We start from the raw sequence: 27,658 nt of genomic DNA, 5'->3' as shown, positions 1-27,658 counted from the left end.
AAGGAGCTATGGTTTGATGTGATAATGAAGTGCCTTCTTCAATCCTCATCTGCTCTTTTATCCAAACCACTCACTTGTGCCTATTTGTCCAACAAATGTTTTGGTAGGCCTATAAAGCAGAAATCTCCATTCTGCTATTCAAACAGGAATATCAAGATACCATATGGGAATATCCTTTGTTTGAGTTTTTTCTCACTTTAGTTTAGAGAATTAAAAGATTGGAGATAAACTGAATGTTACACCTTTTTTCAGCTTGTCTTGTGAGACCTCCTCACTCACGCACTGTGCGTTATGCTGCCCCAGCCCTCATGTCTTAATATAAGAACCCAGAGCTTTGAGACTTGTCATGGTTGGTGGGAGTGAGCAGGAGTGATGCTAAGGTTAGCTCGCTGGAGCGTTTAGCTGTACACGGGCAGATTTACCGGCCTGTGAACCAATAAACCTGCAATTACAAACCCTAACAACTCTGGCGCAGGCGGCCTGTACACCGCAGTTTTCCTCTGGGCTCGGGGATTTAAGCTTCACAATCAGTCAAGCGTGACTTCAGAAGCTAATTGCACTGGAGTGACACGCACACATACACACACGCACAACATCCTTACGGGTGAAAGACTGATGGTGGAGGTGGAATTTTGTTTGAAATTCATCAAATTTTAATCCAGTGCGTACATTTCCATATTTCCATATTTATCTCTTTGCGCTCCTAGCATCCACTTCCTCTCTGCATATCATTGCGGCCCTATTAATAGCTCAAACCGCTCCTTACCTAATACACAAACGTACAGAAACACACGCTCACACTCTTGTCACCACAAGGAGAGACAACCTCCTATCAGGTCCTGTGTTCAAAGACACGTGTATCCCAAGGTTGATAAAGCTGTCAATGAATCACTCCATTTCTGCCACAGCTGGTAAATTGACTGTTTGAAGCAGGAAACAGAGGAGGGGGAAGCTAGGAGAAGTCTGAGATAAGATGTGGGTTTCATACTCTCCTCCTCCCTATAATGAATCAGTGTATTTACTTAGCAATCTGCTCCTCTAAAATGGCCCCGCAATCGCCCTGTCTTCTCAGGAGCGTTGTCACCCCGCCTCCCCTCCCCACCCAAAAAAAAAAAAAAAAAAAAAGGTAATTGCTCTTACCTGAGACACTGTAATGGATCCTGGATGAAGTATTGACCGCTGCTAGATTTTGATTAAGGGGCTGTAGGGCAGAACATGTCTTTAATGAAAGTGAGGAATCAGCATTCTCTGGCTGGTGCATCAAGGCTGGATGCTGCGCACTGTGGCCCACAGGCACCTTGATTAGGACCTGATCCTCAGCAAATCCAGAGGTGGGCCACAGCTACTGAATTAAAAGCGATGAATTCATCCATTAATAATACCTAAGGCATGTGTAGTTTTTCTCTGGAGGCTTATAATCGTTAAAGATTTGGGTATTCATTTACTGTAAGTGGTTTGCCCTCACTCGCTCACATATTCACAGAACGGCTCTCTCAATCACTCAATCATCCACCTTGTTGCTCACTCACTGATGCACTAACTCACTCATTAATACACTCAATCACTTTCCCCTTTATATGCAAAAGGTCAGCTTTTATCAGTGAACATTTTTGCATGAGGGATAACTTGCATTAGCTTCTCTCATCCTCTCCCTTAAATTGGCTTTTTGCTCGTGATAAAAACTGATTGCAACTCGGATGGAGATGAAAGGGAAACAGCTAGCTCCCCACGTTCCTTGAGCGTGCAAATGGACATAATCTCAAAAGGGGAGTATTAGCATGCTAAAAGACACCACAGCTATGATGAACACCATTTGCCAAGGCTTAATGGGATAGCCGGGTAAGATGATTAACTTTGAATCCATTTAATCAACCACAAGCACTTTGTCAAATAACCAACTGTCGTGCATTGGGCTAAAACTTCCCTCAGATCTGTTGGGAAGTGGGTAGAGTAACAGATGTGTCAAATCACAGAGTGCCCAAATCAGAGCGGAGGCCAGCCAAAACATTATTCTTTGAAGCGTCGGACATCAAATACCATTTTGTGCACGCTATTTGTCATCCTCGCACAAGCTCACAATGGAGTCTGACTTGGAACACATAGCAACTCGCTCATTGACTGGGAAGTCAATGTGCCCTTGGGCTGCATCCTATTGACTTAAGTAGTTCAAGTAGTGGACTTCTCACCTTCTTTCACACATCCACCCCCGTGTGCATGCTGATAACTGGCTCTGCTAAAGCAATGAGGATGCTGACCCTTTCGCTCAGACCTTTAACCACAATCAAGACAGGGAAGATTGCATTTGTGTGAAGATAAAGATTATATACCTGATATACTTGTTTATTATTGCTACCACAGCAAAGCAAATATATATTTCACGCGAGAAACGTGTTCTGTGTGACTGATTGATCCAAGGAGGCTTCTACTCATTCGTCAATTGAACAACTCACGGTTGCTGATAGTTTTCTCCTCGCTTGTGTGTGCTCCCCTCGCAGACCTTGATGACCCGGTGGTGACGGTGCACCAGAGTATAGGAGAAGCTAAGGAACAGTTCTACTATGAGAGGACTGTGTTTCTACGCTGCGTTGCCAACTCCAACCCGCCTGTCCGCTACAGCTGGCATCGCGGGAGAGAGGTCCTGACGCAGGGCTCGGACAAGGGAGTGGAGATCTATGAGCCCTTTTTCACTCAGGTAAGAAAGAAGCAACATGATGTGGATGAAAGTATCAAATCAGAGACAATAATAGATGCAACAATGTATTTTATTCACTGAATGCCACACAGGTAAAGGCTTAAAGTCTAATATAAAACTTTGGCAATCCTGTTTATGCTGGCTGTCATAAAGACATGTACCTTTTGCCTTCCCCCTCTGCACACTACAAAGGCAGTATAAATAGGCCTATACAGAATAGAGGATGCAAAACACCCATACAGTAATAAGCTTTTGAAGGCATTGCAAAAGATATGTTCGTCAGAAGCTACATTTGCTGAAGCTCTTTCCGACAGTGCACCGTTCTTTGTGTAACCAAAAGAAAGAGAAGAGATCCTGGATTTTTTTTACAACAGAGATGAGTAAGCCGCAGTCGCACCAGTAATTGATGAACCAACACAACATCTTGTTACAAAGGAGACATATTGCAATGGGAAATACTGTAATAATAGTCTTGCAATTTCATTTGCCTTTATGTATTGGGAGTTATAAGCATTAGGACTGTGTTTCTTCATTTTCATAACCCTACCCCAAATCCTAACACCACTCCTTGTTGTAAAAGCTATGGGACAGTAAAAGCTATACTGATTAACCCTGTGAATAGCAACAGCAGTTTCACTAACCCCGTTTTACAAAGTTACATGCATATTGAGATATTGCAGACACAGACAGATTGGGTTCTCTTCACAATCAGTTCCCTCAGTTGTGGATTTTCTTTACAATTTGGAAATTGAGAAACTTTTCCTCTGAAAAAGGATCTTGCTCAGTCAACAAAGAAGTGAATGAGATTGCGCTGTCACTAGTAAGGGAATTGTAGTTTTTGAATTGATTGAGTTGAATGTGATTTGGATGTTGAACCAGGCAGCAGAGAGAATGGAAATCTGTGAGAAATTGAAAAAGACATGCGAGAGAGGAAAAGAGGCTTAAGGAACAGAGATAGAGGGAGAAAGGAAGTGAAATTGATGTTTGCCCAAATGGAGAAAGATGGCTAGGGACTAATGAAGTGGGTGAAGGAGGCTGAAGAAGCTGCGCAACTTTCCTCATCAGACACTCTTCCCTTCTCCATCTGGCTCTCCATACCTCCCTGCTCCTTCATCCTGCCCTCTATTAAAGCTTTAATTGGGTCTGAAAATATGAGCACAACCCAAACCCAGAGATTAGCTTTGTGACAGTCCAACCCCAAATAAATCCTTACTAAACTCCTAGTAATTTGCTCATATAAATGGCTAATAACATTATTTTTCACCAATATGTCTGAACTTGCCTGACACCTACTCAGACTATTGAGTTACAAATGTATAACTAAACCAAAATCGTGCCTATGGCGGTGAAGTTGAGTCCGTTAGAGTGCATCCAGGCCTCTATTTGCCAAAAAGATTTGTAAATTAAGTTCTTGAGCCTCTATACCAGACTCTTTCGATTATTCTTCATTTCAACTTCATCCCCTTGTACCTTTTACAGTCTACAGTCTACCGAATGTTTTTATATTCCCACTGATACTGTAGAAATGCAGAGGTGGCATTTCAAACTCTATACAGAGAACCAGATCATAATTGAGGCCCAGAGCTGCGCTTTTACTGTAGAAACTCCTGTCCTTTGTGCTGTCTGCTACTTTCTCCTCCACCTTCTCTCTCCATAATTCTCCCCACAAAGTGCCAGAGAATAGCACAATTATCGAAGGTATAATGGAGCCATTTCTCACCCCTTGTCAGATTCCCACCTCTTTACAGTAGTTATGTTTTGATGTTTATGATGGAGTGGGATGTTTTTTTGGGGTGTGATTTTCTTTGAGCATGTTGTTTAGCTCTTGAGGAGTTAAACGTTTAAAGCTCAGTTAGCAACATATTGCTTATCACCCAGCCGAGGCCCACGTCACATTTTTCTAAAGCCCTTTGTTTTCGCTTCCGCACTCATTTTCATTGCCCCCATGTGGTCAAGTTAGTAGTTTTCCTGCTGCTAGCATGAAAAATGCCCTCTTTTGCATCTTTACTGCTATGCATTTTAAGTTCATCAAGCTGGTTTTGATTATACAGTATGTTCCCAAAGACAAGCATTTAATCTCTCAAATATGTAATGTAATGTCAAAACAAAACGGGAGATTTTCACCTGACAGTGACACTGCACTCCTTCATAATTTCTTTGCCCTTTACCGTTAGCCATATGTCCCGTCCCCCGAAGCTCTCGTGTACTTTAACTTTCAATCTTTCCATCGAAACGGCCATCAATCCCCCATTCCAATTCGGTTTAATGTGTTTGTCCTTTCCATTGCTTTCTCTGCCCCTTGCATTTTCCAAATAGATTTTCCTTCCAATCTGCCTCCCCCTGCTGTAAGTAGAGCTTGCACTCTGAATACCACGGACCTCATCTCCTGATATCTGCTCTGAAGCAGAGGAGATGAAAAAAGAAAAGGAAGAAGAGTGTGGGGTCCATGGCTAGGCTAATAAAATTAAATTATCCTTGAGTCTCATTGGATATGAAGGACATGAGTTATTGGCATGTTGTGTGGACTGCCGCAGAGTGTGTCTGAGTCATGTTTTAATCTGCCGCCTCCCCTCTAACCTAACACACACACATACACACACACACACATTGGAGTCAGCCAGATCAAAGGTTCACATTCTCTTCATAGCCTTTTGGGCGGGACTGTGGTTGACAGGCCCAGCTGGAATCAAAAACACATTATAAGTGAGATAGCCGTTTCTGTGGAAGGATCCCCTGCTGAGCCCATCCATATAGCTGTGGCTGAATGGTGAAAATATTGCAGGGCCATTGACTGGAAAGTAATCCATGTGGTGGTATTAAGTTGACACATTTATTTCCTACTAAACTACCACCATCGTTTTTTTTATGGTAATTTTGAAGTAATATTCTTGAACTCTGCTAGCTTTTCTTTTCATTTTGGGCTTCATTAAAACTGCATACATATTCATCTCTTTGACCTTTCTTTGGAGCTGTTTGGCCTTTGTCATTGTCCTAGTACCTAGTTTTCTGCATTTCTTTTACTTGATTATGTTGATATTTTTGCACACATTTGCATACCAGTTTTGGTTTGGTCTGAGCTGCAGGGGGAAACGAAGATTTTGAAGCTGAAGAACCTGCGTCCTCAGGACTACGCCAACTACAGCTGCATCGCCTCCGTCAGAAATGTGTGTGGGATCCCTGACCGCAGTGTTATCTTCAGACTCACCAATAAGACAGGTACTTAAGAGTATTCACTTTTCTGTGTAATCATTTTATAATCATATTATACCCAACATGACTCTTGTTGCAGTGATTTTGATATCATTGAGTAGATTGCGATATGAAATGAAAGGTGTCTTAATAAATGTAGCAGGACAGACATGGAAACCGGCCGATGAAGTGAACTGACATAACTTTTATAACTGCCAAAGTTGTTGGTCTTCCGCCATACTTCCTAAGACTCCATGCGCTCTTTGTCCACAGCCTCCCCATCCATCAAGCTGTTGGTGGAGGATCCTATCGTGGTGAATCCTGGCCAGACGGTCTCCTTGGTGTGCATCACCACAGGTGGAGAGCCGCCCCCTCTTCTCACCTGGGTCAGCACTAATGACAGCCTGCCACAAAGGAGCGTGGTGAAAGGGGGCACGCTCACGCTGCCAGCCATCACCTCAGATGAGGCGGGGGTCTACAGCTGCGTGGCCAGCAACAACGTCGGAAACCCTGCCAAGAAGTCCACCACCATCGTGGTGCGAGGTGAGAACACATGACTGCATGGCCAGATATATGGAGCACTTAAAACGTTCAGTATAACATAGATGAAGACGACATTATGACATAATCAAATGAATAAATAGAGTAAAATACATTAAATAACTAAACAGTGGAATAATGTGATTAACTCAACACATTCTGTGTTATTTCATCATTCTAGTTTTCATAATAATTAGAGTGTTCATCATAGAAATCTTGACACATTTTACTTTATAATGTCACTTAATGACCATCACCTTTAGCAACTGTCAGCTAACAAGCTAGCTCTTGCTGGCTGCAACAACCAAAGAGAAATACTCCAAACCGCTGCTGAAGTAGTCTATATCCTCGACGTTCCACTTCTTGGATTGTTCTGTTGCCGCCGGAAATTCCGCCGGATTTCACTCATTTAGGCTAGATATCTGTTGCCTTGGGCTTCCTTTGTGTTGGCATTTTAAACTCCAGTCGATTTATGAGGACTATGGTTAACCATTTCTCATATCTCTGTAGGGTAAATCCAGACAGCTAGCTTGACTATCTGTCCAATCGGAGTTTTCTGCTGTATGACTAAAACAACTTTTGAACGTACACACGTTCCACCAAAACAAGTTCCTTCCCAAGGCTCTTTTGCAGAGGCGCCGTTGCTCTGTACAGCACCGTTGCTCCCTACAGTGCTTAGCTTCGCCCTAGATTGTGATTGGTTTAAAGAAATGCCAATAAACCAGAGCATGTTTTTCTCCCATCCCGGAAGGCTGTGTGGACTCGCCAGACTCTCCTCCGCAGCGCCGCGTTGGAGGAAGGTCTGGCAAAGCGAGACCACTGCTGAAATAACTCTAAATTAACCACCTAGCCTCTGCTGCTAACATTGACTCTTCATGCTGAGTAATAATCTAAGCTACCATGCTAGTTAGCTGCTAATTAGGTTGCGTGTGCAGCCATGTTAAGCTAAATAAATGCAGAGGTTAGTTACTATGTCTATGTACTCTAGTTCTTTAATTCAGAATAACTTTGATGTTGTTGTTGCTCTAGCCAACAGATGCTAGCTGGCTTAATTTGGTTTGCATTTTTTGGTCTTGCTAAAAGAAGCTGAGGGTATGTGATTCACTGAAAGGTGAGGCAGTGACCAGCGACAACTCCATGAAAATGACTTGAATGATAGGAAATGTGACATGAAAATCAAAGTGTCATTGTAATTTTTTTTAAATACAATTTTTTTTCATTTTTTCATAGTTAAATCAAAAGGAAGGAATGATGAAATAACATTTCATTAAGTTTTAGTGATTTCTCAAATTGCATAATTTATTGAGTCATTAATATAGTTTAGGCTACTGTATTTATTAATATGATTAATATTAAGATTTAGGGCCCTATTTTAACGATCTAATCGCACGGCATGAAGCGCATGGCCAAGGTGCGTTTAGGGCGTGTCCCAATCCACTTTTGCTAGTTTGACGTCGGAAAAAAGGGTTTGTGCGCCAGGCGCATGGTTCAAAAGGGTTGTGCTTAGTGTCTTCATTAATTCATAGGTGTGTTTTTGGCGTAACATGCAATAAACCAATCAGTGTCATCTCCTATTCCCTTTAAAAGCCAGGCACGTTTGTACCTTGGCACATTGCTATTATGATGGCAGATTTGCACCGTAATATTTTTATTTGTAATCTTTTGCATGTTTGTGTGCCGCTGCGCTTCCTTGTGTGTGTGTGTGTGTGTAACAAGCATAGGTGCACCGGGTGCAAGATAGGGCCCTTAATGTCTTGTCTGAGAACACTAAAGGATATATACTTAAGTATAGGTTAGAGCTATACAATATGCAAAGAGCCTCAATTGTTGTGTAAATTCCTTCTTTGCTGCAGCCAAGGACAATGCTGGTGGCAAGAGAGTTGGAAACCATTACTTAAAATACACTGATTCAAAGTGGTTAACACAAATTTAACAAGAGAGACATTGCTGCCTGTTTGGTCATTATAAGGAAAATATATTTGTTTTCCCAAGGTGCTTTTCACCTGACTGGCACAGGAGGCAGAAGAGCATCTGATCTTGCTGTAGCTCATTACTGAATTTACCGATGCGATGCGAAACCAATGCGATGCGAAAAAATACTTTGAAGGTTAATACTCAAATAGGTAGGCAATTTTACCATCTGTAAAGAAAAAAGCTGTTTTGATATACGACTTGCTCAGACGTGACATGATGCATGAGGAAATCGACTTTCATACTCTTAAATTGACTGCTATTACAAAGCTTGAGGATTAAAGGTGGTGTGGGACTAGGCTTTCATCTGTGACATAACAGAGGATCCCAACACCCTGAATGTGAAACTGCAGGAACTTCTTGCAGGTGGATAAAAAAGATGCATTAATTAGCGAAAGCCTTACAAACAAAACAAATGTGAATTTTAACTTTCAAGAAAACATCACACACACACACACACACACACACACAAACGGAATCACATATGAATCGGAGTTTAGCAGATTGGCTCGGAAAGTTTCTCCCAGAGTTTTCTCCTTTCATCCAAGAGATTATGTCACAGCTCCATCATCAGGTTGCCTCCGTGCTCAGCCTGTTTTGTTTTATGCAGCCATATACTCCCTGGGATGAAAATCAAATCATCAACAAATCATTTCTGATGGCCCCCCCTGACAGATAAAACCCTCCTCTGCATTGTGAAAGTGCCAATATAGTTGAGGACTTAAGAATTGAGAGGTTTACATCAAAGAGAAGGTGTCAGGTGTCCTATGGCAGCAAATAAGTCAGAGAACACTCACCGCAGGCAATCGCTGCAATAAATATCACACTGTCATTGATGTGTTATACGTCTGGAGCTGACAATGGTAGCTATCACAACAAAATCCACCACCATCCTTAAATGTATATAATGTTTAAATACATTAATTTGTCATAAACATTTAAGGCTGCAGAGTATTTTCTGTACTTTAGAAAAAAATCAATTCGATTCTAAATTCTATACAGGCTGCTACCATGTTTGCTCTACTGTATCAAACCAGATACCAAAGCCTATCCTTAACTGTTAGATCTTTTTTATATCATATGTGTAAGGATATATCTGTTAGTTAGATAATTCTAAGAGCAAGAAATTCTGTCCTGAGTAAATCAACTCAAAAAGTCATCACATACATATACATACACATCACATCACTTCTTATTGTGAATTTGTAGTCAAACTAAACCAAATACATCTATAGGCAGTCTAAAACTAAATTGGGAGATGCTTAAATTACATAATTATCAGTGTGTGACAAAGTAAATTAAGGATCAATAAAAACATTGTATAAATTGGTAGCATTCTCATTAGGTTGATGAACAGTCACTTTTGTTATTGCAGTTGTGGGATCAAGAGATTTAGAACTTTTTTGGGATCAACATACTTAAATGACATGTCAAGTTAGCTTGGAAAGTGAGAGATAGTGATTATCAAAATAAATCAGACATCACCGTTTAATGGGAAACACTCTAAAGTCCAACAAAACATCACTGATGTCTAAATGAATTAGAACCGAGCGCTACAGATGCTGTATAAGTTCTAAAAGCCAAAAGCAGTATTGTTTTTATTCTAATTCTGGGACGGGCTGATGAGCTATGAACACAGTCAGGAACGTTATCACTGATCTCACTGTGGCATCGGTATTGCTCTCCTGAATCTGATGAGCTGTCGCTGATGCAAATGCAATTTTGGGATCAACACGCACCAGATGACGAGGGTGGGCGATATAACTGTATATATTAGACACATTGTTTATAGACGTATATCATGATATTGAAATTACCTGCATTCTCATGGTAATAAAAAATATAATTAGTGTAAAATGTCAACATGAATAGTCTACATATTAATAATGAATTAATTCGGCTCGGCAACTGGCTTTTTCTAAACCAGACCAGGTCCACCATGATGAACCCTTTTTTTAGAACAATGTCTTCATTGTCTTTGGCACTTTCTCAAACGGATCCCTCCTCTCTGCTGTTACTGAGTGTCACGCTGCATGGAAACAAGCTTACAGCATATTTCCATATTAAGGTGGCTTTTTTTCTTATTTGGCTTTATGTTCTTATAATTTAGTCTAAATGCACCATAAAAAGGCAAAGCAAAGATTTGTGAGCATGACCAAACTAATATTTGGAAAGTTGCAAGACAAATTAGACTTTTACATGATGATGCAGATATTTGAGAGTTGAATATGAACCTATTTTTGTTTACATAAACACATAAAAAAAAAATGTCTAAAAGAGCCAAAGTTTTTTTGTACATAGACATGTACTGAGTTTTACAGCTGAATACTTAATTTGTCAGTTCTTTAGTTGACAGATTATGTACCCCAAACATATCTTTGGCATTTCTGTACTGGCATTTCTTGTTCCTTATCGGCTGACATATACGGTCATATAGGTACATCTGTGATAAGCTCATATCAGCTGATATATATCGAACCCTGGGTGATAATGCTAGTGGACTTTGGTGAGTCAACACTGGCGCAGACAGAGGATTTTACAGTCCACTTTCACTCTCCATTAACTGGTTTGAGATTGCCCTTAAAAAGGCAAGAGTGAAAGCACAAATAGAGGCGCTGTGGATAGGCTGAGGTTGCAGTGCCCAGAATGGATTTGAACTGGACTACTTTTTTTAACCCACACTTTGAAATAACTACCATGACCAGCCCGTCCTTATCCTGAAAGCGACCATATGTGTCGATTGTGCAAACAGCTCATACCGACCTACAATTACATTTCTTGTCAGGCGGCGAACTCTTACGGCTGTAGTAATTATCGCAAGAGCCAACATCGAAGTGAGGTGACAAGTGTAAGAGTGCCAAATTAATCAACAAACACAGGACGTGCTCCGGAGACCAGGGTTCGTGTCCCGGGTGAAACTAAAAGTCAACTATCATTTTGAAATTAGCCGAAGTTTTAGGGACCTTAGTCTGTGACACAATGACGTCTGTTACATCACGTCACGTCCTCATTTTAGTAGTTTTACACGAGTCATTTTAGGCGAATCCCTGATATTTTATTTGTGTTGCCTAACCCTATCTACTTCCGTTTCACAAAGTTTACTATGTGTTTAAAACTGTGACTGTTATATTAAATAGAACGGTCACATGATTAAACCTGCGGCATGCAGCAGTAAATAGAACATTGCATGTGTTGTTTTGTGAGTCTTTGGAAATCGACCTATGATGTCGTTAAGGGATGAAGATGTGTTGTAGCTGACCATGGCACTTGAGTTGACTGTATGTCACCCCTAACGCCGTTCCATGGTGACTAAATTATAATCTAACCATGTAGGAATTAAGAAAAACCACTGTGCTTTATTCTCCTGTAAATCTCACTTGTTGCTTCTTCTCTAGTTGGCTAGACTTTATAATAGAAACGATTGTCATATTTGCACATGTAAATTGTGTTGCTCCTCTGGCAACTTTTTACTGATGTGATACTTTGCAGTGAGGAGAAAAGGAAAATTGAAAGAGGACCTTTACTTGCTCTTTGTTTGTGTGTGTGTGTGTGTGTGTGTGTGTGTGTGTGTGTGTGTGTGTGTGTGTGTGTGTGTTTGTGTGTGTGTGTGTGTGTGTGTGTGTGCGCGCATGTGTGCGTGTGTGTGTGCATGCACATGTTCATGAAGTACCCATTGATTTGGTGCTGCAACATTCAGTTAATTTAGCGTGTTTTTTTGGGCGTCCTCTAGCTCACCCAGTAAGAGCGTTCACCCCACGTTGGCTGAGTCCTGCAGCGGCACAGGGTTCGAATCCGATCTGCTGCCCTTTGCTGCATGTCATTCCCCATCTCTCTCCTCCTTTCATATCTATCCACTGTCTAATAAAGGGAAAAAGCCCCAAAAAATTATCTTTAAAAAAAAAAAAAGTGTGTTTTGCAGGGTCACCTTGTGGCCTCATCGTTGCCTATCTCAGCTTGTTCAGCCTCCTCTCCAGTCCTTGAGAAGCACTCTCATAGTGCTGTTGCCAAAGGGGGCTGTGTGTGTGAAAACACACATCTCTCCCCAGCAGATGGTAGTTTCTCTGGCCATACTGTCCCACCAGCCAGACTGCCTTCCAGGGCTTGGCCATCTCCACAGCCGGCCCAGCAGGCGGCTACTGGCATCACATCACCCTGCTGACAAGATCCTTTTTATGGATTAAGGGTCCGCAACACGTCTTCAAATGCAGGTCAATACCCTGCCTTCCCTGGCCACTTCAGTCCACTCTGTCCTCAACAAACACACCAGTTTGTGACATATCTGCTGCAACAATAGAAAGATACTCTGCGCCGGTTGTTCCCTTCCTTTCTTTTGTTGCTCAAATATGAGTAGGCAGCTCTCAAATGGAGAGTTTGTGAATTTAGACAAGACTGTCTGTGGGCAGCTGGCCTGGAATTTAGTTTTTACGTCTCCCCACACACAGACGTTGACTTTGTGCATGTGTTTCTTGTCATTTTGCTAAGCAAAGTGTTTCCCCTCTGTGTGATGTGGAGAAATGAGCATTGCTGTAGCTATCAAGGATGTAAAATCAAACGCAGCTGTGTTGTCGTCGGATTTTCTCGACAATTCCTCCAGGGCTTCCTGACAGATTCAGGTATGAAGCTTTTACAGCCAACACATCCATCATTCCAACCTGCTAACGTAGACACAAATAATTCCTCACACCCTCACACAAACACACATTCAAGCATAAACACAAAGTCAAACACACAAGCTACCATCCACACTTTGTAACTCTGATTGGAAGCGTGCCATTATTTATAGAGAAACAGAAATGCAATCTTTTTAAATGTGAGTTCCCCGCTGTTCATATTTAGACTGTTTGGTGAGGAAAAAACAATTCTGACGTGCCTTGTAAAAACCTGGCTGTCAGCATGTGAATCAACATGTGAATGACCCTTCACAAATTTGCTTTATAAATTCTGGTCGAAACCTGAATAGATTTCCATTCATGAATGCCACATTTAATGGCTGGATGGCCAGAACTGGCAAGGCAATTCTCTAGGGCTGCGGCCCTAAGGACCGTCTGTGTGTATTTGTATGTGCATGAGTGTGCAAGTGCACGTGCCTGTTTTGTTTGTGCATTCAGCGCCCGCGTGTGTGCATGTGAATTATTTTCTGAGGTCAGGCTGAAGGTTGAGAGCAGCATTTAGGACTCATTTTCTTCCCGCCAAAGAATGGACATGTGTGAGTGGCCGTGATATTGTAAAGGTGCTGATGCATGGTAGAATGTGTCGGTGCTAATGTGAAGATGCATTGAGTGATAATAGGAAAATGAAAGGTGTTTAGATGACGGTGCAGATGTGTGTTTGCGAGCGAATGCCTTGTGTTTTGAACCATGCTAATGCCCGTTGTCCTTTTCTGTGTTCAACCTTGAGGGGATGAGAGGAGGCCGAGGAGAATGGCAGTTAGAGGGACATCCATCTGTCTCTGAGAGATGAGCAGAGAGAATTCACAGAGTGAATGGAGAGCACAGCATGATGCCTGCTGAGAGACAGACAGACAGGAGTGACTGAAAAATGAGATGGACTGATGGGTAGATATAGGGGGATAATAATTCCGAGTGAGAGTGGAGTGAGACACGTTTTCCTTTTCTACCAGACAAAGGCAGGGAGAGTGCACTGGGGTTAGTTCGGCGGGGGGGGCAGTTTTCTGCATTTGTGTGTGTGATGCCATTGTGTCTTTGTCATTTTGTGCCCACATACGTGCATGTCATAATCAGTATGTCAGGGCTGTGTGTACTTTTGCCCTGCTAAGAAGCTCCCTCGAGGTAGTATTGTAATCCTGCCGTGCGACACAAGCTCTCTGTAGAAGAAGGCCTCAACCGGGGCTTTTTTGCTTTGTGTGATTATCTGCGCTTTTCATGTTCAGGCCACCCATTATTCCCACGGGCTATTAAAGCTAGGGAGAATCATACAGGCTCGCTGCAGGAAAAAGCACTTCAGTTTGCGGTTAAAAAAAAAAAAAAAAGAACACAGAAACGCTGTAATATGTTCGGTAATGATCCAAAAGAATTGAATATCCACTGGATAACCATTGAACCGCATGCAATCATTCGGGCAAAAGAGGGTACCAGATGTAATGCAAATGTAAGCATACACAGAGCCTTCATCTCTTCTCTTGTAATAACCATGGAGAAAGTAGCTCCTGTAAGTGTCCCTATAGTGGATGTTTTACTGCTTGGCATGTTGCCACAGTCAAGGTTCAATGACAGAAAACTCTGATGATGATAAAAGGAAACCAGCTTCCAAAATTCATCAATAATTCATTTAGAATTTGTGTGTGCGTAGGTTGACTTGTGTTTTGTGCCCCAGCGCCTGTGATACCGGCAATGATGTTTTTTGTTTTTTTTAAATAACTCTGCCTGAGATGTGTGTTTAAATTGTGCTTATTCTGCTGATGATTTTTTGCTTTCATTTGCACCTACTGAAGGAGCTACTGCTAGACCAGCCTTGCTAACAAGTTGTGGTATGTCTTGTCTCATTAATCCTGCTGCAAATCCTTAAATATTTCCCATACAATACAAACCGCAACCATGATCTTTTATTGAATCCGAAAGATATGCCTTAATTCAACTAATGCTGATTTTTCTAGACAATGGTTTGTGCTGTTTTTGCCTAACCAACAGCTGACATCTAAACAAAAATGTAACAGTAGCTTTGCGTAGTTGTAGGGGTGTAAAGACAATATATAATAATATATATAATATACCAATATGTGCTGTTTCAGAAAACTGATTTAAAACTCTGAGAGTCAGCTGCATCGTTATAGTACCACAGATCCAACCTAAACATTCTGTGCACTTATGGTCGACCCGCCCCTCTCCTGTTAGCTTGCTGTGTTCCAAAATGACATTCCTGTTTAAGCTAGCCACAACTTTCCCACACTGAAAGAAATTAATTCTTAGAAGAGTGAATTGGAGGGCAGAACTACTTGTTTCCATTCGCTGCTCTAATGCTCTCATCTCCTGAATGTTAGCAAAGTCGGATAATAATAAGTTTAATAATATTAATACGTTTATTTGGTATAGCACCTTTTACAGACAAAGTCAAAAAGTGGTTCACATACACATTTGTTAAAATACAGTAGGATCCAAACAGGAAATAAGCAAGCAAAAATAAATAAAATACCAATGAAGGTAAAAGACTAAAAACCCAAAGTTACAAACATGAGACAAAATCGAGTGTGTTAAACAAGTGTTTGACCCACCTCAGCTTGATCACCACTTCAACTTAACGGCTCTTTCAGGAGCCAGGCAGGAGACAGTTGTGGAGTTCTAGGATTTTATTACTAAACTACTGTATGACCAGGATCCATACTTTTTATTTATTTGTCTGTGTGGAAATCTGATGCTTTCCCATCACAGATGATAATCAAGGTACCAAAACGTACAGTAAAACATGAAGGTTGGCATCCGTAATTAGCAGCTAATGTCACTTCCAGTTGGCTCCTAATTCCTGCAAAAAGTTCTCCAGTGTACTGTACCTAACCCTGACCGTGTGCTTATCTCTGTCGGTGTGGCAGAAGGTATGGTTCTCTGGAGTATCCAGTGTTTGAAATAAAACTGGAGCGAATAATTGATTTATTTTAGTGTGACTTTAAATATAAAATTTAAATTGCGGATGAATCGAATCCACTTTGAGTCGCAGAATTGTATAATTACAAAGCTTTTGTTGTGGATTGTGGACTGTGTATCTCGCTACTCTGTTGTTATGGAGATGGATCTGTTGAGCTCACATCCATCTCCATAACAACTGAGCAAACTCAATCCGCTAATGAAGACTGTTTGATATAATTGAAAGCCCCAGAAATGCTAGTACAGTAGGTAGACCTTCAGTTGGAATTTTTTTTGGCAAACTTCATAAACATACATTGTTCCTTACAAATCTATTAAATCAAAGAGGTGTTCATGATATTTTGTCTATTCTACATAAGTAGAATACTGACTCACTAACTTCTACTGTACAGTATACACGTACCCTTAAGATATAAATGATGTTGTGGAAATTGTGAAACAATAGTCAGAGACACCGTTTACCTCCAGAGCAAATTGGAAAGTTCTGTTTCCAAGTGGAGCCCTTGTTAAAGATTCATGTGACTTTTGCCATGAATTGCTCATCAGAAATGGGGGAGGAAGAGTGACACCACCACCCGATAAAGTCTCCCAGCTTTGCACTTCTCACCTAACACACTCAACCACAGTCCCTTTTAAAATACCTCCAGTTTTAGGTTTCCTCCCATGCATAAGGGAACAGGCACCGTTTTAGTCACTTCAGCTGTCCAGCAAAATTTACTACAACCAGGTGAAGTAATGCCCACTTATCTCTCGTGTACACAAATGTAGTCGATTTACAGGAATGCCTACTTGCTATTCAATATTTATGGTCAGATAAATTTGCAGGAGAAGGAGGCAGGAAGGGAACCGATTCTGAAATATGCATGAGCGCACATATGCAGCACTGGCCATTCTGACGTGCAGTGCAGCTCTGTGCGGAAATGAGTGGTGGCTGAGTCACGATGAGGGGAAGTGTGGGAAAAGTAGGGAACGGAAAAGTGACCATCGAGATTTAATCAGACATTTCTACTCCCGGTTGGGATGGGATCTTTGCACCTTGCAGGCCAGACCATTTTTTTTAGCAAAGTTGACATACAGTCAAGTCTCGCCTTAAAGAAATACGCCACCGTTTGTTGAAATAGGGCTTATCACTGTCTACCCTGGCTGTAGATAGGTGGAAGTGCAAGTAATTAGGTTGTTTTTTTGTCTTTTGTTGGCTCACTTTTACTCACAACATGCTAACCGGCAACATAGGATTCCATTCACTATGCTAAGCTAACTAGTGGCAGCGCTGCCGGTGTCGCACCGGACTAAAACGATGGATGCACAAAAAATGCGTTGGCCCACCTATCTACAGCTAGGGGAGACTGTGATAAGCCCTATTTCAACAAACGGTGGCGTATCCCTTTGAATATTTTCTGTTTACAGTAAACATTAAACACTGTGTTTAATGTTTCTTAAAGAAGTGGTTGCAGATATTCAGATATTTCTATTAAAATTGATGTTGGCTCACTTGACTTGGCAATTGAAGGAGATGAAAGACATAGTAGGGGTCAAGTGTCTCATTAGTAGTAACTACACAGCATCAGAATTGTATTTAGCCAAAAGATCCAATGTTATTCAGCAGCCCAATTTTGTGTTTTGTGCTGATAACATGGATGTGTTGTTAAATAAATCGTCTCTGAAGCAAATTTATAATACATGCCTACCTAGAGCTGTGACCTAGCTAAATAACACGTGTATGTCAGTTGAAATGTATCAGTCATGGTGGCGAGTGGATAACTGATAAAGAGGTGACACACATGACGTGTTTGACAGTAAACACAACAGAACAACTGGAGACAATGACCTGAGTTCATTCTAACAAATGAAAAGATTAAATCTGGCCTAATGGGGAAGCAGAGCTGGCTTGCTGTTGTGTCAAGTGTGTTCTTTAGGTTAAGGGAGGACAATACTTGAGTCAGAGGAATGTAAAAAAAGAGGAAAGCAGTTAATCCAAATGTTTATCCACTGTCACTTGTGACAGCACAATGACTTGTGATGATGAAGTGTGCGTGTGTGTGTGTGTGTGTGTGTGTGTGTGTGTGTGTGTGTGTGTGTGTGTGTGTGTGTGTGTGTGTGTGTGTGTGTGTGTGTGTGTGTGTGTGTGTGTGTGTGTGTGTTAGTGGATTAGATAATGCTTTCTTAAGAAGCAGCTACCAAATCTGCTGAGGATGTCGCAGAGACACAAAAGTCTTTTCCAGCTGTCAAGATATAACTACAACTCTGTCTTCGGGTTTTTTCACCTTCTGACATGTTTTCTGTATGTTTGAAGGAAATCTGCCCACTTAATGGCTTCCACCACTGAGTTTGTATCGTCTCATTGACCTTATACTGTGTATGTTGGCTTTAAGGAAATTGAATCTTGGCATGTATGTAGTAGATGTACACTGTGATGCAGAGCTGGGCCGAAGCGGGAAATGAACGAGGGTTGCAGGTAATGCTTTGTATAATCCTCACATCCTTTAAGGTCACAGACATATGCCGCTTACCATATTATGCTAATTGCCACAGTTTCCATGCTAGTACTATTGCATTACATACAACATGACTGATAGACAGCACCTTATTATATGTAATTTATGGGATACAAGAATGAATGCACAGTGGCGTTTGTGAGAATTTGCCTGTTGACATGATTTGTAATATTTTTATCTGACACGCCACGTCAGAAATAGGATTCTCTGCCTGCCGACGCTGATTTCAAAGGCGAGGAGGAAGATCATGTCAAGGAGGCGTGTGTCACTCGCCTCTCCCCTCAATGTTCAGCTCGGCAGGCATCACGATGTTTTGCACATTCAATTTCCTGTGTTTAAATCTGACACGCAGGTTTTGTTTTCGTTTTCCCTTTACCAAACTGAATATGATAATGTCACTTGGGAATTGCTAGATGAAAAGATTTCCATGGTGCCGTCAGCTTTATTTATTGTCTTTTTATTTTTTTTTTGCAGAGGAGATGAATTGAACAGTAGGCGCAGGGTTTGGAACCAATACAGCATACATTATAATGAAATCATCTTCTTTTTTCTGTTCACACAAGCTACGCTTTGAAAATGGAGTTTGCAAACCAAATTGGATTAGTAATGGTGGATATTTTGTTAGGTATCTCTCCAATTTCACAGTGTGTGTGTTTGAGTGCGGGTTTGTGTGTGTGTGTGTGTGTGTGTGTGCGCGTGCGTGTGTGCGTGCGTGTGTGTGTGTAAACCTGCTTGAATGCTGTCGGATTCTTAAGTCCGTAGCTATCAATATTAATATTGATTCAAAGCTTTAGTCTTCAAAACAAGCGATTCTGTTTCATCTCTTCTCTGTTTGACCCTTTGGCAGCATCAAAAACTAAACTTTTAGTTGTTGTTTTAGAAGAACAGTTACAGTTGTCATATCCATGTCTACACTTTTGGTTTAATACCACTTTTATGATTTCACGACCCCAGTACAAAAGTGACACATCTAAATGTGCAAGAAATGTGTTTTGCTCACAATATGCTAGGCTCAGATCAGTTACATCAGGTAGCTGTGTCACCACTAAGTCGTTTTATGCATTTGAACAATGTGTGACTCAAAGTGCTCAAAGGCTGAGCAGGTACGAGCAACACAGTCAGGTTTTCAGAATGTTCACTGGAGATGCATAACAACGATTTACAGCCCAAGTGTGGTCATTGGGCAAAGTAAAAAATCAATTTTAAAAAAATCCATAAAGTCCTGTCTTTGGGATTAAATCTCGGAAATCGCATCAATGTGACAAGAAGAGCCATAACCTACAGGAAAAAAACAGGTTTCAGAGTTTGTTCCAGCATGGTGTCGCAGACTTGCACAAGGAACGAGTGCAAAAGTAAATCTGGTTCTAATAAAATGGATTATCTCTTCACAGCTTTGAAAAAGGGGCGATTCTGGATCACTCCCGACCCCTACCACAATGACGACAACATCCAGATTGGACGTGAAGTCAAGATATCTTGTCAGGTATAGTTGCACTGGCAGAGTAAACACGCATGTATGCAGGGGCGGACTGGGACAAAAATGTGGCCCTGGCAATTCCATCCCTTACCGGCCCAATGAGGCACACTTACAGGCTTTCATAATGAAATAATACACACACTGGAGCAATTCATAAAACCTTCAAATAAACTACCATGGCACCATCTCAGAATAGAATAGAAATGCTTTCATATTTAAAACATATTATTATATACACCCAAAACACCAAAGTACGAAGACATAGCTAGCGGACCAGACGCAAGCTTTTATTTTGAAAAGTAGAAGCCCGATGGCACCAGACGGGAGGCTCCAGGCTGCAGCCGTACAATGTTGCATATTTTAGTTAGTGTGAAACGCCAGTGTTCGGCCCAAGAGTGCATTGGCCCTTCTGGCATTCGCCAGATTGCCAGTCCGCCTATGCATATAATAAACATTAAGTCACTCAAAAATGCAACACAAATAACAATGTGCTGAATGTCCTATAGGTGGAGGCGACCCCACCAGAGGAGCTGACTTTTAGCTGGCTGAAGAATGGCCGCGCCCTGCGGAGCTCAGAGCGTATGGTCATCACCCAGACGGACCCCGACATCTCCCCCGGGACCACCAACCTGGACATCATAGACCTCAAGTTCACCGACTTCGGCACGTACACCTGTGTGGCTGCGCTGAAGGGAGGAGGCATCCCTGATATCAGCATTGATGTCAACATCTCTTCCACTACTGGTGAGCCTCACACCCCTTTGTGTCAGTGATGCATCTACACACCTCCCGCAACACATTCGACTCACACATCTTGTAGCCACTTTAGTCATACACACATGCTTTAGAAGATCAAGAGATTGAAAATGCTTAGTGACAAAGCAAAGGGGAAAAAAAAAACATGGCGGTGTTTCTTAGACTGTGGGGCTTGGGACTTTAACTGTTTTTAACAATTGATGTCTTAGTTTTTGTAGTTTTTGTTATCAATCCTATCAGTTTTGATATCATTTTATTCTAATTGTGTACAGTCAGTGAGTTATTCAAACCATTTCTTTACAACTAAGGATACAACACTGTACATTTTAGTTGTGATCTTCTATTGCATTGTAAAACTCTATGCATTTACAACTATGTTAAGTACAGTAGGTCAAAGATGAACAAGAAACTTACTATCCGCTATCTACTGAGCGTTGACAACTGACAGGTGAAAAACACTCATTAAAGTTCATCTTGGTATTTGTCTCTAGGTAAGTGCTTCATGTTGTACAGTTAAACTGATGGCTAAAGTGGTTGCTCTTAAAGCTGTTTCCTTTAAATGGTCACTTCACCCAAATCATGTTTTCCCACTTATCTCATGTGGTATAACGCAATGCAGAAACTTTTGGTTCTATCTGCGCAGGGTTTTCACATATCTGCAGCTGAGAATACTAAACCCCAACAACACAATGGAGGGGAATTAAGTTGTGTCTGTGGTGTTAACAGCATTTAAACGTATCCATGTTTTTTTTTTAAATGTTATAGTTCCCAATTAAAAAACAATTGACAGTGAGGTCTTTGGATTATCCAGACTTACCAGGACATCTTTTTATTGGTTTGGTAGCACAAGCAAAACTCAACTGCCATTATGCTGGGCTGGCAGCGTAAGCCTCAGAAACTCAAATTATCAAAACCTAAGCAGATAAAGGCAAAACTATCTGAAATATTTGTGTGTGTGTGTGTGTGTGTGTGTGTGTGAGAGAGAGAGTGAGAGTGTGAGTGTGAGTGATTTGGGTGAACCGACCTTTTAAGTCCACAATCTCCACAGGATGAGAATTAATTTTTCCATTTCTTTAGACTGTAGTCACTGCCTGACTAAATTCCATGAATCCGTCCCAGGCTGAAACATCAAGTTGTAATTCCTTGTTATTGCACATAATTGTAACACAGCAACTCCATCGGTCCAACTAATCAGAGACTAAACATCCATCGTCCTCCCATCTAATTGGCTGCTTCCACCACTGTTCTGACTAACGTTTGTATACAGCATGTTAGTAACACAACATACCAGTCCACCTTGTCTACTGAGCTGCATCATTCTAGTTAAGTTTTAGTCGTGGCATGTTGAGTAGTAGAAACAGAACAGTGTTACAGCAGCAGTTCGTTGCCTTTTAGATACTCTGCTTTCTTGTTGTGCACGGTTGTTTCAAAAGAAGGCAAAGCGTAGGTGCTAAGATAATGAAATCATTCAATCTTTAAAAGTATAATCAAAGGACAAAAAAATCTGCTGTCAAACATCCCCTTTTTCTATCTATTGTTTTAGATTCAAACATCAATCAACCCTCTTTGCTGTCAGATTTAATAAGAAAGAAGGCGGGAACAGCTTCACAGGCAACAAAAGCGAGCCAGGCTTTTAGAAGCCTGCTACATAGCACATTGAGTACACTTAACAATACGTTTTGTGCGTACTCACAGCCTGCAGGCTCTGCAATAATGGTGGAAACGCAGTGGTTAGAGAGACAAAGCGATAACACATGTAACAGGACAGGAATGGTGGTCTTTTATCTGTAATCTCCAGTGTGAGGTCAGTCAGTGTGCAGCAAATGTGTGGTAATACTCCGATGTCACCAGGCATTACTTGATTGCCCATAGACTCTATCCAGAGGTGTGTGACCCTATCCACTCAGAGGCGCCACGATCGGGAGTCTCCTGCTTGCTGCTCTCTCATCCCACAATTTCAGATTTTCCATGTGGGGGGATTCCCGGCGTGGGTTGGTGTTGCCGCTGGCACAGGAGATATCTGTTTATGCTTTGAATTGACTGGCGTGTGTTCTCTACTGATAAGTGACTTTTGGGTTGTGGGATATTTTGCAACTTGGGATTGGGTCCATCGCAATCTATTTCCCCTTTTACACGCACGCACGCGAGCACACACACTGACGGGCACTTTTCGACACTCGCGCACCCTTACCTCCTCTCACAGTTTTGTTTTTCCATCACACACACACCCCGCTGCCACTCACAGCGTGAACATGAAAGCAGTGTGTCGACCTTGGGTGCATAATTATTGTTAGATAATCCTTTGATAATCCCTGCGCTATAAAACAGTGGGATCAATCGCACCTGCCAAGATTGTTTCCTCATTATCTTTTAAGTAGTGCAGTCTCTTCTTTTGGAGTGTCTGTGCGATGGCATTGCATTAACACAGACCCTTTAATGTGTAAAAAAATAAATAAAACACAGACACACACACTGCTGCCTGACTGAGGAAATAACCGAGAAAATGACTCACTCTATTGTGATCAAATGAAATGAAAGGTTTCCTCAAGGCTTCGATGTGATTGCTTCTTAAGCTTTCATTGTTCCAGTCAGATGTGTGGGTATGAAATATTATAAAGGTGTTGCATTGTCATAAAGCTGTTCCTGTCATAGGAAATAATATATTGAATTTTGCTTCCGCCAGTAACAATTCCCGCCGCTTTACCTGGGATGTGACTGGGCTGTTTTCCTGGAGAATGCTTGTCATGTGTGGAGTTTCTGTCAGTCAGATTGATGCCGTGAATCAGAGAAGCGTCTTCACTGAGCGGCACTGTATAGCTGTTGTGTACTAAAGCGCCTTGTGCCTCTGCCTGCATACGCCTGCAGCCTGTTTTGGGGTGAATAAGCCCCGGTTTTGTTCCTCTGCCTGTTCTCCTGAAGGGAGAAAGCCCGAGCCGCAATTAGAAGTCCTAATAAAAGCGTTTAGAAGAGATTATGCTGCAGGTCTGCCAGGGTTTCATGCTGGGGAACTGGTTGGGAAGCGATTGAGCCTAAAGTGTCTCTAGTTTGAACACTTTAGAGCTTGCTGGCTGCTCCAGCATTGGCTCCAGTTCCAGATTCCAAACCTGGATTTAGCCCTAGCCCACAGCACGTCTCCATGAAAGAGAATATTCATTATCTTCCATTCTTTCAACTTTTGATGAACACAGATTTCAGCAGCCTTCATGATTTCTCCCTTTTGCCAAACAGCACTAATATTTGCTATCATGGCGCGCTCATTAAATAAGCAACTTCTTTTCTCGTCGGGGCTCCTGGAGATTGCAAGGCTAATGCTTATTTATGAGCGTGGTCTGGAAACGAGGACACAGACCTCCCCTTTGGATACTGTCAGGATTAAGAACCGCAAGACACAGGAACAGCTGAAAAGAGTTACGAGCATTAGAGTAAAACATAAAACATCCCATAAACTTCCAACAGGAACTAGCTGATTAATCCTCTCATTAGTCCGCCTAAAAAAACGTGTGTCTAGTGGGTGTGTCTTGCTGGATAATTGATAGATGATGTAATTATTGCCATTGCTCTGACTCTGAAATGTTATTTGGCATCAGATTGGAGCTACCATGAGATCATCTTAGAAATACATTTTTAATAGCATAGTAGTTATAGTTATTACGGATGGATTCCTGACATTTAGACTGGATACCCGCTTACTGCACTCTCTGTATTATAATTACAATAAACACTGTATTCTACAGCCTTGGTTCAAGGAAACTACCTCACTGTCACATCCTTAGTCTGATTGATGATCACAAAGTATTGGGATTGAAAGTCACCTCTCTCTTCTTGTGAGAGAGATAAATCCTTCCATGATGAGTCCCTCAATTAGCATCCCCATCACACCTGAAAAACTCTGGCACCACCCAGTGTTTCTGTCAATCTAAAGAATCACAGCAGTTAATGAATTAAGCAAATCAATTAAGTGCTCAGTTGATTAAAACATGAGCTCGTTTAATAAACACCAAAGTACACGCTTTTAAAAAAAAAAGAAAATTATCCAAAAATGAATTTGAGTCATCTAAAGCTTGCGGCAGGCAAGCTCGTCTCTGTCTGTCCTCCTTTTAACCGTCCTGTTGTCTGTTTGACTCTGATTCGTCATGAGCTGCCATCATCCGAGAGACCGTGCCACACGAGGCCCTAACAGGGGCAGCATGACCGCTGGCTGTTGACTGCGCTGATACGCTTGTTTCAGCAGTAAATTCACTGACCCCGTTAAAGAAAAACCTGGTCTGCATCCTGACTCACCTACAGGGTGCAAAGGTTCAACTGCTGTTTGGTCACAGTGGGTGGAAACAACTTGTTTGCTGCTTTTGTATGGACATGTGGAGTTTGCCCAGAATGTGGTTCTTTGTTGATGTTCGTCACATGTCCAATCACTTTCATTGCTTTTTTTCTTTTGTATTTATATTGTAGGGAATCTAGCTGGTCCAACAACTGTCTGAAAACACACTGAAAAAATATTAAATATCCTGTAAGAAGTGCATCATACTTTTGCAGCATGTCTGTTTTTTGCTGTGTTGAAAGTTACGTCAAGTATAGATTAATTTCAAATTGATAAAATAACTGAATAGATTGGCTAAGCCCCGCACCCCCTTACATAGTTAATGTTGCAGTGGCATGTATGCAGTTTTACAATAACAGAGGCACCCGAAATTCTTAGTCATTTCTCAAACAGTTGGTTATTGATTCCTCACAAGACACAAGCAGGCTTCTCATTTATAACCGGTAACAGTTAAGTTTGCCAGCTGAAATTACATCCATCTTATGTTGTCAACCGTTACTTTTCCTACTAATTCAGCTAACATTTGCTTGAAAGACACTATGTCCAGTTGACTTTTCCATGTTTCGAGTTGACTTGTTTTAAAACCAGAATCCTGTAAAAGCGGTCTTAGATATGCACTTGATGACTACATACGTGATAACATGCAAAAAAGAGTTTTTAGGAAACATTGAGGAGTGTTTCTTGGGTAATATGTTTATAAGCTATAGTTGCTGGAGTGTGAACTTCCCCAAATCTAATAAAGAGCATGACAAAGCTGCTAACATTAGCCCAAAATTTGATAGCATCCAGAACCAGCTTCCACACAGTTGGGATACTATACAGTGGATGTGCTAGTTGTGAGTGGGGCTTTGCTTATTTTAATGTAACCACACAAATTAATATAGGAAGTTAATGATGTGCACATTGGGCCTGGATGTATGTTTAGCTTATGTTAGACGAGATAAATGCACTGTTTGATCCATTCCTTACACTTATGCTTTTACAATATTCTTTGGTTATGGAAAAGCTCAAAAAAGACACCTCGCTCCTGCTTCAGCCCTGGATATGCACACAGCTTCAACATGCAGATAAATCCAGAGTCTGACAGGCCTGCCATGTCTAGTTATGGCTTCTAAGCTGGGATCGGACAATTGCTGTTCAGGTTAGCGACTGGTCAGTTACATGTAGGTGGCATATATGTCTGTAATAATAAAACTGAAACACAAAGGAAATGAGATGTGACGTTTAAAACCCCTCTACATTGAAAAGATGGTCCAGTCCGTTCATTGAAAGGAATAATAAAGAAAAACTAATGTGGAAAGTCTTTGTACTGAAAACCTGAAGTTAAAAATCTGACCACTGTAAAATTATAATATACAAAATTGGGTTAGGAACTACGAACTGGGCTAAAAAATAATGAGAGCAGTAGATCCCAGCATGGCATTTACAAGCCAACAGAGGTTCGGAAACAGGCCCAGTGAGCTGTGAACTGGGATGAAGGGGCCTAACAGCTGTCTCAAAGCTGGGATGCTGTCCTGAGAAATCTACCATATGAACAGTAGGTGCCACGGCCATGCCACTTCTAGAAGGATAGGCATATGAACACCTGGCAGCATATGTCAGCACAACATCTGGGATGTTGCTGCTGAAGACTGTCGGTGTTGTCTGTACACACAAATATGTACACTACAGGTGTAGTGGTAGCCATTGGAGGTGTACTGTGACCAGTTTTCCCTTTGATGCAAGTCCATGATATATGTTAAAAAGATGAAATTGAGTACTTCATCTATTTGCATAAACTCTGGTCCTTCCAGGGAGTTGCTGTGTGTATTTGTGTTTTTTTTTTTTTATCTGGGCAGTGGTTATTCCTTTTAATCAGACTGGTTGGTTAAATGTATTAAAAAAAAGTGTTTGTGTGGCCACAAATGAAACTGTAACCCAAGAAGGCTTTGGTATTGAAAGCGTGCTGCTCTTCAATCTCAGCCACATTAATTCATGAGAGGTTTGTGTTATTTTTGATGAGCATGGTAAGATATCGGGGGAACAGCATAGAGCTGAAAAACACACACACAGTAGTATGTCTGGTCAGTCGTGTGTTGCTTCAGTCTATCAAGGCACTCTGCCAATTTTAACACATCTGTGGATATTTATCACACTACAGCAACCTGGGGTGTAGATGCAGCTCTGCCGCACACACACACACACACAGATTCACAAACATGTCCACACAGGTCCAGGACTCAGAGGAGCACAAAGTCCTGTCACATTGTGACCAACTCATTGGCCTCAAGCTGTCAAAACACACACTGTCACACATACAGAGACACACTCTGCAGGACTTGCAGTTGAAGAGTTGCCATGGTGATGGAGAGTGATGTCACCGCACTTATCCTGAAAAGGGGGCAACAGGAATGTTGTTTACTCTTAAAAACGTATGTGTACACCACTCTGGCTCCCATCGCTGTAAGAAAATGCAAAGTGCCAGAAATCTTTACGTTTTGCAGTCAGCTCACATTGCACTGTCGCTGCTGGATCCTGCTAAAAGGCTCCAGCAATCAGCCTCTACACTTAGAGGATCATTCCAGCTGAGGCCCTAGAGAGGTGCAGCACTACTGAGGCCAAATAAGGAGGTCCAGTCCCAATTTA

At 41.5% G+C, this 27,658-nt stretch overlaps 1 protein-coding gene across 1 annotated transcript in view; it reads left to right on the top strand.

Annotated features, from left to right (window-relative positions):
• Positions 1-27,658, top strand: part of LOC120546409 (MAM domain-containing glycosylphosphatidylinositol anchor protein 2-like) — a 137,550-nt gene that overhangs the window by 39,029 nt on the left and 70,863 nt on the right. The window contains exons 4-8 of the mRNA XM_039781333.1: positions 2,496-2,692; positions 5,773-5,908; positions 6,155-6,424; positions 19,874-19,965; positions 20,466-20,703. Of these exons, the coding sequence (XP_039637267.1) occupies positions 2,496-2,692; positions 5,773-5,908; positions 6,155-6,424; positions 19,874-19,965; positions 20,466-20,703 (933 nt within the window). The remainder of the gene's footprint in view (positions 1-2,495; positions 2,693-5,772; positions 5,909-6,154; positions 6,425-19,873; positions 19,966-20,465; positions 20,704-27,658) is intronic.

Source organism: Perca fluviatilis, chromosome 18 (assembly GCF_010015445.1).
Source record: "Perca fluviatilis chromosome 18, GENO_Pfluv_1.0, whole genome shotgun sequence".
NCBI classification, from domain to species: Eukaryota; Metazoa; Chordata; class Actinopteri; order Perciformes; family Percidae; genus Perca; species Perca fluviatilis.
The sequence above is the reverse complement of the archived record's forward strand: the minus strand, read 5'-3'. Positions and strand labels throughout refer to the sequence as shown.